Source organism: Engystomops pustulosus, chromosome 1, assembly GCF_040894005.1.
Source record: "Engystomops pustulosus chromosome 1, aEngPut4.maternal, whole genome shotgun sequence".
NCBI lineage: Eukaryota > Metazoa > Chordata > Amphibia > Anura > Leptodactylidae > Engystomops > Engystomops pustulosus.
This window is the reverse complement of record NC_092411.1, coordinates 37,814,454-37,829,330: the sequence shown is the minus strand read 5'-3', so window position 1 is coordinate 37,829,330 and position 14,877 is coordinate 37,814,454. Positions and strand designations below refer to the sequence as shown.

The 14,877-nt window shown below is 40.5% G+C and overlaps 1 protein-coding gene across 1 annotated transcript; it reads right to left on the bottom strand.

The window, feature by feature from the left end:
• Window positions 1–1,971: 1,971 nt before the first annotated feature.
• On the bottom strand, window positions 1,972–14,596 carry GCNT4 (glucosaminyl (N-acetyl) transferase 4). The gene is made up of 2 exons (XM_072138454.1): window positions 14,497–14,596; window positions 1,972–8,534 (listed from the first exon to the last, which is right to left on the bottom strand). Exons 1-2 carry the CDS (start codon window positions 14,520–14,522, stop codon window positions 7,175–7,177), a joined length of 1,386 nt encoding a protein of 461 aa, XP_071994555.1. The 5' UTR covers window positions 14,523–14,596; the 3' UTR covers window positions 1,972–7,174.
• Between the last annotated feature and the right edge of the window lie 281 nt (window positions 14,597–14,877).

Here is a 14,877-nt window from a genome sequence, read left to right as displayed (position 1 = left end):
TGGGACATTACTGGGGGACAATACTGGGGGGGATGTGTGGGGGATATTACTGGGGGAATTTGTGAGGGACATTACTGGAGGACTGTGGGGACATTTTTGGGGCGTGCTCACACGTGGCAATAGGACGGGTCTCGATTTGATCTCACATGAGTTTCCAGTGAAACTGAATTGAAAGGGTGAATTTGAGTTTGAAGGGGAAACCTGTGCAACAAATATTGTTCAAAATAACAAAAACTGCAACTAAAACAACCTCAAAACTGATTGCGATGCATTTGTAACGGCAAAATGTGAACGCGCCTTCAGAGAACTAAGAATTCGGGACAATGAAGGACATAAGCTGTGTCTGTGTGGTAAACTCCACAGGAAGGAAACAAGGCTAAAGACGAGACGTGGCCTTATAGTGAAATGTCTCCTGCAGTCACTGGATGGAACAAGTTTCTCCTGTGGTTTCTGTAGCTGCATATACACTCAGTAACATTGTTATTGGCACAAGCAAATGTGAGGGGGTTATGTACAGGAGGGGGTATTACTGAAAGTGCGATACACATGCATTGGGGCCCGTTCCCCAGATCTCTTACCACCCTAGCAACGCCCCTGACCTGCATTCTCATTATTTTTGGAGGTCCTGAATGTTGGAAGCAAACAGAATGTATTAAAACTGACAATTGTGAAATGTTAGTATGGAGAAAATATGTCACTCTATTCCTCTATATCAGCAGTTGTTAAGCTGTGGGTCGCAACTCCTTTGGGGGTTGAACGGCCCTTTCAAAGGGGTCGCCTAAGACCATTGGAAATATGTGTCGCCGTGCTCCACTGTTCTCCATCTATAACATGACATGTGATATCATCATGTGTCACAGCTCCAATATCGGTGTGAAGAATCTGCAAGAACAGAGAGGAACAAGGTAGGTATGACTGCTGGGTACTGGGGGCATTTCTGAAACTACCAGCTACTGAGGGCATGACTGTGACTACTGGGGGCATCCCTCTAACTACTGGCTACTGGGGGCATCACTGTAACTACTGTCTACTGTGGGAATCACTGTGACTACTGAATGATGGGTCAGTTGCAGTGACTACTGGGGCATCAATGTGACTACTGAGGGGATCACTGTGACTGCTGTGGGCATCACTGTGACTACTGGATACTGGGAGCAGGCGCTGTATCACTGTAGCTATTGTCCACTGTGGGCATCAATGTGACTACTAGCTAATAGGGGGCATCACTGTGACTACTAGCTACTATGGGGCATTACTGTGACTATTAGCTGTTAGGGGGCATCACTGTGACTACTAGCTACTAGGGGGCAACACTGCCCCCGCCCTTCCCCCTGCATGGCGGCACAGCCGGCCATTGACAGAACGGATGCCCCTCCTCCCCACCCTACGGCCCAGTTGACAGCCCCCCGCCCGAACAAGCACTGGTCTGATCGCACTGGTCTGATAGGACATGTCCTATCTTTTCATGGTTACGGAACGGTACGGTGCCGCATGTGTGCGGCACCATACTGCTCCATAAGGTGGCGTGCGCCCATTGCCGGCCTATGGGGGATGTATATCCGACGTATAAACGGCGCCGTATATACGTCCCACAACGGCCGTGTGAATAAGGCCTAACAGTCAGGACTAGAAATAAAGTTCAAAGTGCCGCTAAATATGTGTATCAGCCCCTATAGAATGCCGGATAGTGTGCTAATCTCCATATAAGTTAGACATTTCTTTATGTATATTGGAGGCAAAGGAAAAGTGAAGAAGTTTACATAGTAATTAAGTAGATTTCATTAAAAAGGTCTTAAAATGTTGAATGAGTCAGCTTTACCCCAGCTTGTAGTGTAGTAACTGCATCCGCTGTGTATAGATGGGGCCAGATACTAGTTATACCCAGGACCCTACCAGACCTATGTCTCACATTTTACTGTAGCAACAAAGAACAGAGAAAACTGAAAATAATTTTTGCGCACAACATCCAGCTTAATGCCAGCAGTAAACCATCATTATCTTTATTATAAAATAATTGACATCCTGTTTACAATACTGTATTTCCACTTGATTTTGTTAAAAAGCCTTTGCGTGCCTGCACAGAAAGCTTTTACCGAATAACAAAATGACTTATGTGACATCATAACCTTGTATTATCTCCTCATTATTCTGAACGTCGGGACAGCGGCAGCTCCATCTGGATGTAAACTGTCTGCGCTGTGTGTGTAATGGCCCCCATGTCTCAGGACGATCCCGGTCCAAAGAAACCAATCACAACTGAGCTTGCATTGCTTCAACCTAATTCCTAAATAAAAGTTGAATTCTGATTGGTTGTTTTGGGAACAGCATGTAAGACTGGAAAAACACTTTGCAAATCACATGCATTGGAACTGCACCTGTAGTAGAAACCACCTGAAATCCAACCTTTGCATTGGATTGGGTTACATTTCATGATTGGAGATTGCAGCAATGACTGACATGATTCTGTTTCTAATCCCACTGCATTTTTTTTATAATAGCATGCAGGTCCTCCACAATGCTGCTAATGTAAATCACAGTGGGTTACCCAACAGTGATTCTGCTGCAGCTTACCTGTAGTGAGTTCCCTATGCGTATCCCCAGCCTTCAGGCATGTACTAAGGAGAGGCAGGGGGCTCCATAGCAGACTTCTGAATGGGGTCCCCCATAATATACTTATTTGTATACTCACAAATTTGTACACTCTTACACACATACACACATTCATCCACAGAAAACAAAAAATACACACACACTGCATACACACACACTGTAATACTAGAAATGACAGAAATCTGATAATGTGAGGTGTAAATACAGACAAGGCAATCGTTCACAACATCAGCAGGGTCGGGTTTATAGATGGCCACTGACTTAAGGACAACCGACTTACAGACGACCCCAAGTTACAGACCCCTCTGCCCACTGTGATCTCTGGTGAGGTCTCTGGATGTTACTATACTCTCAGGCTGCAATGATCAGCTGTCAAATGTCTGTAATGTATTTTTATTGATAATCCTTGTTCTCTTGACAGCAAAAGTCCAATTGTCACTGAGATAAAAAAAATTTTTGTCTGGAACTACAATTATAAAATATAATAGTACCGACTTACATACAAATTCAACCTAACTTCCTAAAGAACCTATCCTGTACGTAACCCGGGGACTGCCTGTTTAGCATAATGGCACATATATACTTCTCTACTTCTTTGTAGACACAATGTAGGCTGCCATGAACAGTCTATAATATGCTAGGGTCACCCTGTTATTATAGAAAATACCATAGTGTATATCTTTGGTATGGACCTATGGCATCTCCATGTCATCATTATACAAGAGAATTTGAGTGAATGTGTAAATTCCTATTATGGGTAAAATACCTTCCCCATGGAATTTCCTGCAGTGTTTAACTTTGGAAGTGTTTCAAGTATTTAACAAGATTCTTAAATGGACAAAAAAGTGCACCGTGTGCAAAGTACTGAATCTTGAAAAGGTCAATTTGTCATAAAGAAGCCCCATTCTCCATTCTATGAAGACTACAATGGCTTCTGGAAACGTCACTAGGCTGGGCAGCTGGCTACATGTACTCGCAATGGCTTCTGGAGAAGTTACCAGGCTGAGCAGCCTGCAGCATGTCTGCACAAATAAGTTTTCCAGAATGGGACAAGAATAACCACAATCAGGTCGAAACAGTGCTGTCTACAGTTGGTAGTTTGTTCCTTCTGGAATACATAAACTGGTTTGGCTTTAATCCCACATCATGTCATTAGGCTTCCTGAAAGTCATGCTTGATGGTAAGGCATCTCTTCCTTACAAGGTAGCTAAAAGAGAAGTGGTTTTCCTTATCCCATATTGGAAAATGTATCTGCATATTTCCCAGAATCCTCTAGTGAATCATCAATCGCTATAAGTCTCCATACACCCTAATTGGCAAAGTCTTTGTAAGGAGAACTCTTACTTTTTGACATTACTAACCGATACTGAGTTCACAACACTAAACAGTATACACTGACTTTTTATAAAGATAATGAGAACATTGTAATGAAATATAACAACAGATGCAGATACCATCACATAGCACCAAGAGAAAATTTGTTACAATCCCTAGCAACCAAAAATCTTCATTTTTCCCAGAGCAGAAATTTCCCAGATTACCTGTTGTTATATCCAAGTATCTTATCTTCTACAAAAATGGAGTCCAGTCCCTCTTGTCTATTGATGCAAAAATTATTCATTACACAATTTGGTTTTGGCAAGTTTTAAAAACGAACAATCACACAGAAGACAGAATAATACTATAGGGGTTTACTAGGAGTTCTGGAAATCACATTAGGGTTGTGGAAGGGGAGGCCAAAACATACCTTGGGTCGCTTTGGTACTTCTGTCTTTTTGGCCCTGTGTCTGGCTGGAAAATTCAGAGGGTCACAGGACCTGCTAATGAATGACCTCTCCTATAGACTCACCAATGAATGGTCTCCTCGGACCACAGGACACTGCTACCTCATGGGACAATGGGCGTCACATCCTTTGTTAGCCCCCAGGCAGAAGTACTGGGGCAATGTGGGAATTGGAGTAGGGTAAGTAAGCTTTCATTTTTTGCCTCTAATAGATTTTCCACACTTCCTAGAAAACCCCTTTAATTTTGCCTCCAAAAACTAGACATCAAATTGCTAGAATCAGGAGAAAACTATAATACATATTCTCCAAACTCTAGTCAAAGGAGGCAGAGTATGGCTTAAGCACATTGTAAATCAGTTCACATAAAGAAATCTAATATACAAATAGATCTAAAGCCGACAGTCATTTACAATCATCCTGAGTTTTTCTTTGGCACAAACAAAATAATAGCATAAAAAACACAAAAACTGTACATCAGTGCATTAAATATTACAGCGAAATCACTGTCACTTTCAGTGATTGAGAGTTAACACCTATGGTGAATGTTTTTACAGGTGGAAAGCAGATAATTATATGTCATTACATTCTAATAGGTATATCTGCTTTCAGAGATAACCATACATCAGCGGAGTGAAAAAAACAACTCCCTGTGCTCATGATAGAGTCTCTATCTGAAATGACTTCTCTTAAGATGAGAAATGAAGAATAATCAGTAGTAATAGTTTGGAAGCAGATGACCGGAGTCCATAGCTTGCCACATTGCAGAAATTAGATCAAATTTCAACTAGTTATTTCTGAATGAAGCTCCGCTCCCAGAACATTGGGACAGATTTATCAAGTGTCTGAAAGTCAGAATATTTCTAGTTGCCCATGGCAACCAATTACAGCTCAGCTTTCATTTTACTAAAGCTCATGAATATTTTAAAGGGGAGCTGTGATTGGTTGCCATGGGCAACTGGGAATATTCTGACTTTCAGACACTTGATAAATCTGACCCACTGTGTCAAAATCGGTCTAATAGAAAATGATTGATAGAGACAAAAATCTACAGCAATGGCTATAAACTAGCACTTAAAGGGGATGGTGGGCTTTAGTATTGGTGGCCTATCATCCGGTTAGGCCATCGTGATGGGGGACGACATGTGGCTCCTGCACTAATCAACTGTTAACAGGACATGTTTTATTTATGCCCTTATCGATGATGGAACTCGTAAAACTTTTTACTAAGGGTCCTGCTTCTCACTTTCGTCGGACTTTGCAGCATTTTCAGGGTTTGGACAGGTATTTAACAGGTGTCTGCGCTGGGATTGTGTCGCATGCAGTCGGTTTTAGGCACAGCTGCAATGGCTTCCAAAGCGCCAGAAATCGGGGGACGGGCCGTTGGACGATCCGACTGATTTGGAGTGAGCGCGGGATTTAACTTTCAAATTAAGTCACAAGACAATGCACTTACATGTACCGGGAAGAAGAAGGAGAACTCTGTCGGACCAGAGTGGAGAAGCGACACATGCAGCATATCAGGCACACGATCATAGTGAATCGTGGCATAGTGCATTATCGGCTGACAATGCACTTTCGGGGAGATCGCTAGCGATCTAACTGCCAAAACTAAGTAAATGTGCCCCATTGAGTCAACCAGTTCTATGTCCCAAGGTGTCAGGGTCAGTTGTCAGCTCCCCACGAATTGATGGCCTTTGCAGAAGATAAATCATAAATACTACATCCTTACCATTCTCTTCTACGCATATAATCCAGGCAAACACAGATTCCCCACTTCAGACAATCCTTATTGGTTAATCTTTCTGGACGATTAGTTCGATAACGGGACCCATTGTCACTGGCTCTTATCTTGTGCTCAGTTTAGCTTTGAAGGATCCAAAGCAAATACCATTCAAGAAGTAAAGTTATCTGCAGCATCAAAATTTTTGGAATTTTGAAAATTTTCCCTCAAAATAATTTTTGCTTTGGATTTTACCCTCCACCTGTAAAGCAAACTATCAATTAAGTATGAATATTTCACATGCCTGTTGCTACAGGAGCCTCAGATACTTTACCACTTCCTCTGTCAGGTCTCTCCTAAAACGGCCACTGACTTTTAGAGGGAAGCATGTCTGTGACTTCTTCCGTGAAGAAAACAGTGGCCATTTTAGAAAAGACCCAGTACAGGAGGTGAATACAGCAATGGAAGGAATCTGGTATACAGAAGGAAACTGGTATATTGACTATTTGTGCCTATGCTGCTTTGTGATTACTTTCTATAGGCAACTAAGCCTTTTTCCTTTAGACAGTTTTAATAAGTGATCCCTATTGTAGAAAGGGTAACATTTATTAACAGTGCACCTTTTGCTGTCCTATACATGGTGAAAGAGACAATGGGATCATTCATATGTTGGTTTGATTTGTGATTAGGAGCAGAATAACCCCTAACCAGACTCCTAGGAGAGACATAAAGAGTCCTGCTTACCCCACCTACTTGACAGTAATTGACCACTTTCCCTGTGTTAGTGGGTGAACACCAAAGGCTGTCAATCACTGTGAAAGTGGTGATCAGGACTCTTATATTCTCTTCTCCCGTCAGTAGTTCTTGGCTTTTTCTTCTCCACTTCCTATCCTATTGCTCCTAACATGGACCTTGACTTGACATATTATACTCATCTCAGACAGGGCAGTAGAAACCACCTGCTTTGCTTTAAATGTCCATATTGCAAAGAATAATGTAAGTATAAATGACTCTTTCTTTGACAATTTTGAGAACATTTGTCATTTTGAGTTGTCATTCCTCAATCCAAAGCACCACCCAGAGTGATGTCCTCAAAAGTCATTCTGGAGGACATGTTAACCCATTTCTTCTGCCGTTCTTCAATCTTCTCCACTAAGCATTTGATTAAAATAGGGTCCACCTTTGGGTCAAACTTATTTGCAAACCAATGCCCTGAATTAAGCAGCCATCGTAGCTCAGGCGCCCCATAAATACACACACTTCGGACGTAAGTTCCAGTGCAAGGTGGATATTGACTTTCGTCCATATACATCCATTTTACAAGCCGAGTTTTGCTATCCATATCTGTTACCTCCCCTTCTGACCTCGATAGCCCCCCAGGTGCACCTGGCACCCGATTTAAAGTTGCCCAAAAATGTTCATCTGGTGAAAAAGTGTCTTCGCACCATTGTAAAAACTGTTTAGCTAGCGGTGAATCAAACACATACTGAATGAATGGACGACTTAATACAAAATAGGCACTTCCAACATACATCTCAATACCTTCAGGTGGAGGAGATTTTGTAGTAAAAGTCCTAATTGGCATCTGTACATATTCAAATTTTACCACAAAGCGGATCTCATGATGGTAGGTATAGCGATCTCTTTTAATATCTGTCGGTTTCGATGTCTCCAGCATATTCTTTCCATTAAGCTTTTTGAGCTCGGAGACAAGTTCATAGTTGGATTTCAGTGGCATGTCCTGTCCACACAAGTTAATGACATATTTCCACTGCACGGGGGACTTCAGCAAATCCGACAAACAGTTCAGGTCGGCTTGTAGTCTTGAAAAGTGAGCATAAACTACTGTCTCAATCTTTGATGCGATGAAGACGTTAGGGAAGCAGTTGGCTAAGTTTATCATGGCTTTCTTGAAATTGGAAGGCGATTTTTGGTCATAATGGATGCAGTAGACGTTAGCGGGACTGTATATGGTGTGCAGAAGACGTTCCACACTTATAGCATCTTTATGTACAACCATTGAATAGGCTATGGGAAAGTCCTTCTCTTCCGGCGAGATAGGTTTCTGGTCATATTGACGTACGTTTTTATAGTCTACACAGTTATTAGTCATTGTCACGACGTCTACATCTTCAAGGTCAATAATACGTCGTCTCCTAAGTTGTAAACCTTTCCCGATCTCCATGGGTTCCATCTCATATATGGCTGTGCAGTCGATACTGTTAGAGGAATCATTTGGTATGGCATTTCTGGTAATAAAGGAAGAGAAAAGATGCGGCTCCACAAAATAACTTAGAGTTTTAGGGAAAATTGATTCGACTTTCAAAACCATCAAAATACAAAGAAGGGACACGGCTATCAGGAAGACGGTAACCTTCTGACGCTGAAGACATGGCAAACAACTCTTCTGCTTCCTCATTCTGAAATAATACATACCACACGTAAGAAATTAAGAAAACTTTTCATATTCATACATGTGTTAAAATTTGACAACATTGATGATAACATTACATTAGGTGATGCTGACAATTTGATATTTCCCCAAAATGTTTGTTTAACCCCCACAGAAAATGAGAACAGGACCCGCAGCAATGCATCAAGGGAGATCCAATTCTCAATAATGGGTGGATCAGCAGGATGAGCACGCATCGCAGTGTCCGAAATTGCCAATCACAATACTCAGCTATATCCAATACTCTCATAGACAGTGAATGGGGCAGAACAGTGGCTCAGTGGTTAGCACTACAGCCTTGCAGCGCTGGGGTCCTGGGTTCAAGTCCCATCAAGGTCAACTTCTGCAAAGAGTTTGTATGTTCTCTCTGTGTTTGCATGGGTTTCCCACACTCCAAAACATACTGGTAGGTTGATTAGATTGTGAGCCCCATGGGGACAGGGACTGATTTGGTAATCTCCCTTTGCCCCACTATGTTCAGAATCAAATAAATACATTTTCTATGGTATCTCTACCTAAAGATATAGTAAAGATATTACTAAAAAGTCAAGTTGAAGACTATTAAAATTGTCAAACACGTTAACATATACAAATTTTAAGTCCATTAGAGTTTCTGCCCAACAATATTAACTATCACTTTACAAAAATCACAATCAATAATTACCTGCAAATGGTACAGAGAGGACTTAACATAACCAAGGAAAACACGAAATAGACAAAACTGGACCCAACACAAAGTTTGAAACATTTTGTGGTGGTCACAACACATACAGATCATAATAATATAATTGACATGATAAACATGTGGTGGTAATCATCAGAGGAAAAGTTCACTACTTGATGCTGTGCATCTTGGAGGTAGTTTTGGGTAGAAAAAGAAAAACTATGGACAGTTGTGAAAGTATGCAAAGTGTTGTAAAATATTTGAGGAAGGAAGCTCAAAATGGCAAAATTTTCCAATTTTTAAAGCCAGGATTCTAGCAACTGGGATTCATAAATGCCCCCTGATGACTTCCAATGTTGTGGGCATGTTCAGTGTTGTGTGCAAGGTTCACAATGCAAGGGCGGATATATCCTTATCACTTATCAGGATTTAATGGTTAACTTTACAAGGTGTGACTCTTCATTGTAATCCTGTCTTCTGATGATAATACCCTGCCCGAAAAGTATAGAGGGCAAGATAGAAAAGACAACTCACAGTCTAAAAACCCCAACTACTGAGTCTAAAAACCCCAAAACTTCAGGAAATGTTTCTATTTTTCTTTATTCAATATTCCAAAACATAATATTAACACCTTATCATCACTTCTAGTCTAAGAGGACATTTCTAAATACTGTATAATAAAATGTAAAAGAAATCCCCCTCCCCTTGAAAAAGGTCATTTTTAACATCTAAAACATTTATGGTACCAATGCATAATATGTCACTTTATAAGCTTCATGCATCATATTAAAGAAATGGCTGAGTTTCTTTTCCTAATTTACACGTGTGGAAATACTGAATCAAAATGAAACTAAACTACTGGTAACTAAATTCTAAAATCAATTTGTGACTCCTTCGTTTAAAAGCATAAAAAAAAAAAATATTTTTACATTCTGCCCCAGAAAGATTAATAAACAATTAACCAGTAACTCAAAATGTAGGCAATAAAATATTCTTATCCTACAAAAAACAAAACCCTGTAGGTTGTGTACAAGGAAAAATAATGAAAGCATTGCTCTTGAAATGTGACAATGAAAATTTAAAAGAAAATCCTTAGGCGTGAAAGATTAAAATACTGTATATACTTGAGTATACTGTAAGCCAAATTTTATCTAGCACATTTTTGATGCTGAAAAATTCCCCCACTTGGGGCCAGATCATCATTGGCACTGCTGGGCCCTGCAATTCTGGGGGGCCCTGGCCAGGAGCTCCAGCAGCCCAATTGATGAAGCAGTCCTGGGTTTCAGTAAATAATCACATGCATGCAAGTGATTCTGCAGCTGGCAGTCTGTCATACAGACCTCTGCTGTGGGGCCTCTTGGCACACCTGTACTAGCTTTATTATTTTTCTATGCTGCCTAATTTTTGGGACTAAAAACTAATTAATGGGGGGTCACTATAGATGGGTTTCTGGAGTAGGGGGCCATTCCTAATGCATTACTGAGGGGTGGGGGTGCCCTTTCGCATGTATTTAACATGATTTTATTGGTATATATTTTTATTTTTTAAATTTACCAGTAGCTTGTAAATTTCCCACCCTGGGCTTATCTTCGAGTCAATAGGCTTTCCCATTTTTTTGTGGCAAAATTAGGTGCTCATGCTCGGGTCGGCTTATCAGCTTATACTGAGTCTATGCAGTAGATAGTCTCTTAAAAGGTTAAAAATACTTTATTAATAATATCTAAAAGCTCAATTAAATCAATTGCCACATTTTTCTATTGATAGATTTCATGTCAATCTGCACATTATAAAAATTCAGGATGTCTATGATCCAGTGTTGGACTGGCCCACCAGAGTATCAGAGGATTCTCTGGTGGGCCCAGGCTCTAACCCAGTACTCCACACCAGAGGTACAGCAGAAGATGACCCAATTTGAAGGCTACTAGAGTTTGTTTTCTATTTGGTGATGGAGAATGGGCCCCCAGCATAAACTCCGTGGGCCCCAGAGACCCTAGTCCGACACTGCTATGATCTACCACTTCCTTTATGGCTGGTGAGATATTCACCTGCTGTTGCTGATTTCAAGCTTTTTCCAATGATGTTTCTTAGCAATTCATAAAATACTTAATTACTACAATGTCTATCAATTACAATTATCAAATGAGCAGTTCATTAATAAATAAAAATTCATGTTTAAAAACGAAGTGTAGAATATCAGTGCAGGATGAAAGATAAACTTGCCGTTTGCCCTGAGTTAGCAGGTTGGTGAGTGGAGGAGTTTAGGAGAGCGCTGGAGCAAACAATTATCCTGGTCAATGTTGGACTTTTCAGAAGAAGACTGACGGTGTCTTTCATTTGATGGTGGTCTGTAAGGTTCACTTCATAAACTTAACCTAAACATTCTAATAATATAATAGAAGGCTTCAATAAAGTAGTTTTCTATTCCTGTTTTTCAAAGCCGTAGAAATATACCAGCCCTTAATATCTTGACAATAATTTTTAATGAAACCTGGGGTTGGAATTCCCTCAAGAAAGGTTAAACTTTGTAAATATAACTATTCCCAATCTGACAGTCGGGAATGTGCACGTCTGTATTTCTACATAAGGACTTTGTTTCTTATAGGAATACTTTCTCATCGTACCCTGTATAGATTCCTTGTACAAAGGTTAGTTGGTAGATACATTTACATGTAACTGTAGAACTAAGGCAAGCCAAACACTTTTAAAGGTTTTTGCATAATTCTAGTAAAGCAGAACCTCTCTGTCTCTATAGATTTCACTCCTGCACACTTGGGTCTTCCTATATCCTGAATTAAAAGGAAAACACCCCCACACACCGGTGACCTCAACTGTTTCATTGAGAAAACTAAAGAACTGTGTTGAACTAAGGGGGTGTAAAGGGTGCAGTCACAGCTGGTCTTAGGATCCTTAGGGGACACATAAGAAGTCTTTTCACCAAATGAAGAGACCGGTGATAAATATAATTGTTGTCAGTATTGGCCTAGTATTGGGGCCCAGCAGCTTCAAGTCCCCCCCCCCCCCCCCCAGACAGCACTGTCCATTAGGTGAGAGCCTATTTAAATGAAATCTACCATAAAATCCATCATGATAATCCAGGGACTCTTACTCCTAGATCCAGGCACTGTGACTGGGGTAATCTTCTATAGTTATTATCCATGGCCTCCTTCCTTCTAAAATCAACTCTTAAAATTATGCTAATGAGGTTGACGGACTACCCTAGCCCCTCTATGATCTGACTTTATAGACTGTTACATTCTCTCACTCTCCTCCCTGCTTCCTCAGCACAGAGAATACAGCAGAACTGAGAATATTGCACAAGTGCTGAGAAAGCAGGGGGAGCATAAAACAGTGTAACAGTCTATGAAGTCAGATTACAGAGGGGCTAAGGTAGCCCCTCTGTCTCATTAGCATAATGTTAAAACTTGATTTTAGAAGGAGACCGTGGATAACAAATATAAGAAGATTACCACGGTCGCAGTGCCTGATTATATATGTTACTATACAATCTCAGTAGCTTCCACCTTCAGCTTGGGAAAGTAACAGAAAAGTATAGAAATGTCACTATCATGTCCTCTATTCGCTTATCAATGTACGTAAGCTGCAGCTTGACAGATGTTTAATGTGTGGTTTAGTCTTTGTTGCCTAGTTCTGCTTCCTGACCTTTGTTCCTTCCTCATACCCACCGGTCTCTTATCTATGCCATCCTGTGCTTGCGTTAGGCCTCATGATCTTTCAGTACATCTTCATTTTCGGGTCTATTTTTCACTTCATTTCAGCTATATATTATTCTGCCTCCACACATGTCTTGACTGTGTAGGTGAATAATTGCTGAGTTACTGCCGCCCGCCTCCCTCTCTCCTCTATAGCAGTAGATCTTGGCCACATTCCCTCTTCAAGCTTCACATAAACATCTGAGGTCTGCTATTTCTCCAAAGCCAAAATGAGAACATGAAACGTTTTATTCCTGAGCTGCTGAGATCGTATTTACCATCAAATCATTTCCTTTACATTAAAGATGAGGCCCTGTAATCGCTTGGACTATTAACATCATTCCTCAGACAAGATCATTGAGAGTAATCACATTAAGGAGATGCTTTCCCTTTTCGGCAGCCCCACAGCATGTGTATAGGAATACTGCAGCCCTGCATGAGATTCAACAGTCACATGCAGAATGTAGCAGCTGGGAGAAGCTTCTTCTATGCAAAGCACTTACTGCATTGAATCATTCAATGAATCCTCCATTGCAGTATTTTCAGTGCAACATGTTATTGAATATAATAATAATAATTCTTTATTTATATAGCGCATACAGATTACACAGCGCTGCATAGAGCTTGCCAAATCAGTCTATGTCCCCAAAGGGGCTCACAATCTAATCAACCTACCAATATGTTTTGGAGTGTGGGAGGAAACCAGAGGACCTGGAGGAAAACTACACAAACACGGAGAGAACATACAAACTGATAATATCTTTGAATACAATAATCTGCTTTAGACCTTTTTTTAGAAATTGCAATTTTTTTAATGAATTAGAGTTCCAAAAAACAAGTTCCACTTTAATAGGTTCCCCTTTAATCCCTTCCTGCATGTAGGAGATGGTGATAACTTGTTAGAGGGACACTTTTTGCAAGGAATACTTCTGTACTAATGTCTACTATTGGAGGAGACCCATTTTTTTTGCATTTAAAGGAACTGATCACTTCTCCATCAGTTGTTACATTTCATCCGAAAGTCCCCACTTAACACAATTTTTCTATTTTTCACACATCTTTCTCGCAATAGAAAGCAGCGCACATACAGACTAAAAATAAGGAGAACAGTCGCCCCAATATATGAAAACATAAAAAGCTTGTGCTATCTGCCTTAGTGCAGTTTGCCTTACTCATGTGCAGTTTGCACCAGAAAATCCAATAGTGTCGCATGCTCTTAGTTTATCTGGTCTGGTTTTTTTAGGATGTGACACAATTGCATCTTTTTTTTTTTGGTTACATTTTGCTTCATGCTGTTGCAACATAAATGTGGCGAAGCGCAGTAATAAATGTGTTGCAAACTTTGACTGAGCACTAGCACAGCCCCCTTAGAAGCAACGTTTTCTAAAGTGGTGAACAAAGTGCAACAGCAACAAAAAAAGAGGTGGAAACACATTGAAGGCACATGTGCAAGCTCCAAAGACACTTTGGACAAAAAAAAAAAGACACATAGACAAAAAAAACTGGCGCAGACACAATGATACATCTGAGCCAGTATGTATTTGCAGAATACTTACTCCAATGCGTTAATACTATGGACCATCTTCAGGAAGGCAGAGAAATAATTCTTTCGGTGAATACATGGCAGGATCTAAAACACAAAGATGCAATCAAAGATTCAATATAATATAATTATTATGCAGCCTTTCAGTATGTAGTGAGCTGAAGACTTGCACCAGTTGTGTTTTCAACCACTCCTGGTTTTGGCTCACAATAACTGATACAAATAACTGAAGACCTAACGGAGATGTGAACTGTCCCTAAGTGGAGCATTTCTTAAAGAACACTGACAAGTCTGGTATGATAACTGTGTAGGAGAACAAAAGATCTATCACACAAAATGTGGTCTCAGTAAGGGGGTGATGGTCATTGCAAAAAGGTTGAAAGTTTAAATAAAG